The sequence below is a fragment of the Hoplias malabaricus genome, chromosome 7 (assembly GCF_029633855.1).
Source record: "Hoplias malabaricus isolate fHopMal1 chromosome 7, fHopMal1.hap1, whole genome shotgun sequence".
Classification (NCBI taxonomy): domain Eukaryota; kingdom Metazoa; phylum Chordata; class Actinopteri; order Characiformes; family Erythrinidae; genus Hoplias; species Hoplias malabaricus.
Window position 1 is genome coordinate 34,435,387 of NC_089806.1, and position 4,799 is coordinate 34,440,185.

General features: G+C 35.5%; 1 protein-coding gene across 1 annotated transcript; it reads left to right on the top strand.

The window, feature by feature from the left end:
• Positions 1-1,578: 1,578 nt before the first annotated feature.
• On the top strand, positions 1,579-4,323 carry psmg4 (proteasome (prosome, macropain) assembly chaperone 4). The gene is made up of 3 exons (XM_066677310.1): positions 1,579-1,899; positions 2,168-2,243; positions 2,915-4,323. Exons 1-3 carry the CDS (start codon positions 1,717-1,719, stop codon positions 3,034-3,036), a joined length of 381 nt encoding a protein of 126 aa, XP_066533407.1. The 5' UTR covers positions 1,579-1,716; the 3' UTR covers positions 3,037-4,323.
• Positions 4,324-4,799: the final 476 nt, after the last annotated feature.

The window sequence follows — 4,799 nt, forward strand, 5'->3', positions numbered from 1 at the left end:
GGGGGATTTTTGGCTGTGACATCATCAATACACCATCTTGCAGGTATTATAACAGTATATTGTACAGTGCAAATAGCAAAGAACTTATATTATTATAACTCTAAGGTAACACTGACAAAGAAAAATTTCACTTGGAAGTTAACAACTATCTTGTTTAGAGTATGTGTTGATTTACCTTTCAGTTCCTTAATTATAAATCCCTTGAAGTCCATTTGCATTTCATCAGTGGCTGTTTGCAGGATTTATTTATAACTTTTCTGTTAAGACTGCAACACCACAGTCTTAATAGCAAAGGTAAGCTAACTGTAATCAAGGAAACCTGGTCCTATACCAATATTACAAATTAAGGCTATAAAATGATGATGATGATGATGATAATGATGATGATGAAGTCATGTTATATTTTATATTATTGTGTCTTGATATAGTTCTATAACAGAAAAATGTATTCAGTCATCCATTCAACCGCATATCCAGTGGACAGAGTGCCAGTCCAGCACAGGGCAACACACACTCACACATTCACTGACACAATTAATACTTCTAATAAAATAATATTAATAATAATAAGGGGCGGCACGGTGGCGCAGCAGGTAGTGTCACACAGCTCCAGGGACCTGGAGGTTGTGGGTTTGATTCCCGCTCCAGGTGACTGTCTGTGAGGAGTTTGGTGTGTTCTCCCTGTGTCAGCGTGGGGTGCTCTGGTTTCCTCCCACGGTCCAAAAACACACATTGGTGGATTAGTGACTTAAAAGTGTCCATAGGTGTGAGTGTGTGAAGGACTGGTGCCCTGTTCTAGGACTGTTCCTGCCTTGCGCCCAATGATTCTGGGTAGACTCCGGATCCACTGTGACCCTGAACTGAATAAGCGGTTACAGACAATGAACGAATAATAATAATGCTGAATTATTAATATTACAGATTTTGCCATTAAGTTGCTTTAAAAGTCTGGCCTCAGCATCAAATTTCAAGAGCTTCACATCACTTTTCTCCATGTCTCATGTCTCATTCACAGTGCATTTATTGTTTATACTGGCCATAAACATTTGACTTATAAATAACTAAAAAATTTAACACAATATACTTTGTATTTCATATTGAAATCATTGTAAAGGTTATGACTGTGAATGTAAATTCAGTATTTTCAGGGTCTAAGGAAGTCTTGTGGTCTTTATTAGACAGGGTCACGTGAAATGTGCATGAATTATAATATACATCATATTTATGCAATTTTGGAACTTCTAAAAAAAGAATGATTCATATTTTAGATCCATGTGAATGACTTTATGCTCCATTACTCTAATATCAACTACTCTTCCTCTGCTGTTGATTGCTGAACCTGTAAAACACACCTTTTACCTCCTTATGACTGTAGAAATAAAGCAATTTCAAAGGAAATAGACACAGAAGAAAATAATAATACAGACGATAGTAAAATAAACATATTAATAAATACAATAGGTAGGTAGTGTCAAAAGTCAAAGAATTAAAATGTAGATAGAATGACAAATACTAAGAAATAAAATGGCTACCGTCTATGCATCAAATATTATTTTTAACCCCTTTCCCTCCTCCCAGACAGAAGATGGCGCTGTAAACCTAAATCATCGATGAAGACCTCGAGTTTGAGTGAAGTAGACTCGCTTCCACAGATTCGTGTTCTCGTGTGGGCAGCATGAAATAAACAGTTTGTGTTTTTATCATTTATACTGTAACATGGAGAACGGACACTGCAGCGGTCAGTCGGCTGTGGAGGCCATCACTGTTCATGACTTCTCGGAGAAGCTCCTGGAGCAAGTTGTGCATTTCCATGTGATGAAACTGAGCGGGGGCTTTTTCTTGTGGGTCGGTACGAGTCCGGTGTTATCAAACCTGGCGGTTTCATTGATCAGCAAATTTGTAAGTCTTCAAATATCCTCAACGAATTCCGAGGTAGCTTTACGTCAGCGTCGGTTGGGAAAGTCGGAGGTGGCTAGCTTTATTAGCGCTACCTCAGTTTAAGCGTTAACCTGTACAAGGGCTGTCATGTGGGCAAGTGAAATTAAAACGATTTGAACGCAGCAAGACCTGGAGAAAATATTTATTTGTTCAGATTATCTTGTTTCTACACAGTATGGTGCTTGTAATACAATCTCAGTTGACTGGTAATTTTGTTTTGTTCTGCTAGGACTCCATGCCATTGTCTACATTGGTCCTGGGAGATTCTTCAGATACAACACCTAACTCTTTGGCTCAAAGACTGAGTAAGTGTCCACCACACAATCATTTGAGAATTGTTTGACTACTGTACAATACAGCAGGGAAACAAAAACCTATTTGTTTCAAAATTACCTGACAGTGGTATCAATATAAACACTACTTAGAAATGTCATGATGCCACTTTTTTTTAAAATACAACTATGGGTACCTTTTAGTATTGGCAACAACGTAAGTAGTATATATTTTTCTTCAAAATTTGGTAAGCTTTTTATAAATGGAATGCTCTTTAAAGGAACTATTTCTCTTAAGATGACTTTCTAAAATGCTCAACTTAGGCAACAGCATCAATTTACAAAATATGAGTTATATTTAAGACTAGATTTATACAGGACTGGATCAAATTTATTCTTATTTACACAATACCAGCGGGGTGATGATAGTGGAACAGCACAAATCCATGCAGTGGCAAGTAAGCTTCACGGAGAAATAAAACATTTACAGTTTTTAGTAAATTTATTAATTGTTTAAAAATAAAAATTGTTTTACTGTAGTATAGTCCTTTGTTTATTTGTACTAATTAAGAGGATTTTATTGTTTTTTTTTCTTTCTGCACAGCCACAACAAAGACAAGATTCAAAATCATAGGTTTTCCATTGTTAAGATTATCTGGACATAATGTGTGTGCCTAACTATATTCCTCTTTCTCAACTTGTAGCAAAGAAGACAGAGAAGCAGGTTTTTGTGAGTTATAACCTGCCCATGACAGACTCAAGACTAACCCTGTTAGTGGAGAACAGAATTAAGAAAGAGATGGAACTCCACCCTGAGAAATTTTAAACAATTTGGACTGTAAACTATGCATTTGGAATTTTTCAGTGTTATGAGTATTTTGTCTGTAGGATGCTAATGAAAGATCAATGTTCACTTAATTCTCCTGTTTTGTTTCATATTGCATACAACACTCTCAGGCCAGTTCATTAGAATCTCTAATGTTGTATGGCCAAACGTACTGCAGCCTATGATCTACCCTCTCATTATTTTGGCTGGCTGACAACTGTAATATAAAACCCCAACAACAGTACCATACCACAATTTAAGGGTCCCCACTGTATTATTGAGAAACATTCACAACCCAGAAGATATCTTGTGAGAAGCATTTTTGTATTCAGAAGTAGAAGTGACCAGTAATGAATTGGTGTAGGTCAGTACTTAAAGAACTGCTGTACACACTGAAGAGTTTTCAGAGCTTTTAACAAAAACAACTGTAATAGGCAAGACAGGCTTCCTATTGAACCAGGAGAATAAGTAATACTTTTCCTGGTCTCCAATGAAAACATTTAAAATGCTTATTCAAAATGAAATTAAAGGAACACTAGGTAAGATTTGGTATTTTGTCCTGGGCTGCCCCTACAATGTAGAGTGTAGTTAATATTTACAGCACTATCCTGAAATTAAAGGGGAGGGAATAGATGGTTTCCAACCCTTCCCCAAAATGTTCAGTTTGTGCAGTTTCTGCAGTGCTGAGCCCAGTGTAGCAATGATTGATGCACTGTTCTTCCTATTAAAGGTCAGTAGCGCATTTTATATATTTAGAATCTGTAAATATTAAGGTAGAAATATGACCTAGTGTTCCTTCAAGATGTAAATTGAGTAATTCAGTGCTTTGTGAGAAATGAATTGCTCCTCTATGAGGATCTGCTTATGTCAGAATTGTTTGCAGAGATGCACATGGTAACCAGATGCCTCTAAAATCTAGCTCGCACGTTTGGAATATGAAAAATGAATAGAAACCTGTATTCCCTTTTTGTGTTTTAAATACAAGAGTTAGAAATCTTGTATTTTTTAAAAATTAAATAACAAATGTATCTGGGATGATAACATTGTTGTTGTTTTTCCCCGCCACAACGGTAAAGACCCCGTCAGTTTCTGTAAAATGCATATTTTCACATCACAACATTCTGCCTTAAATGATGTGCGAAAATTTCGTATGCCCTTTAAATCAAATGATTCTTTTGACCAATAATTTCTTAGGTTTTGCATTAAATGCTAGACATAAAAAGGTATGATTTTGTTTTTCTTTCTTTTTTTTTTGTACTGAAGTGTCATAAATAAATAAATGGTTTAGCAAACATTTTCACAAGTGCAATGTTTTTTGAAAGAGGGATACATGAATCTCACTATTGTGCTATGCACAGTACTGCTGAAAAACACTAATTATGAGTCCACCTCAAATGTAGAGTGATGAAGAAACACCATTAGAACACATTAAATTGTCACCATTATTCCTACTAATGTGGAGTGTCCTTTGACATTAGAAATTTGTTTGACCTATTTTACTAATTGCTATTAGTTACTTATTTTACCAGTTGCTACTGAAAATGTCTGCGTAAGTGCAGTGGTTTGCCCTAGGCAAAGTTTAAGATATATAAATCTCATTTAAATATCTTATTGAAACTTATAATATTAATGTTCACATTTAAGGCCATTTATAAAGGAACGTCTTTTCATTCTCTTGTATGCGCAAGACAGTGACATGAATATATTGCATGTTTCATTAACAGTAGAAATGCATTTTATAATTTACTTAATAAGAGCAGGGA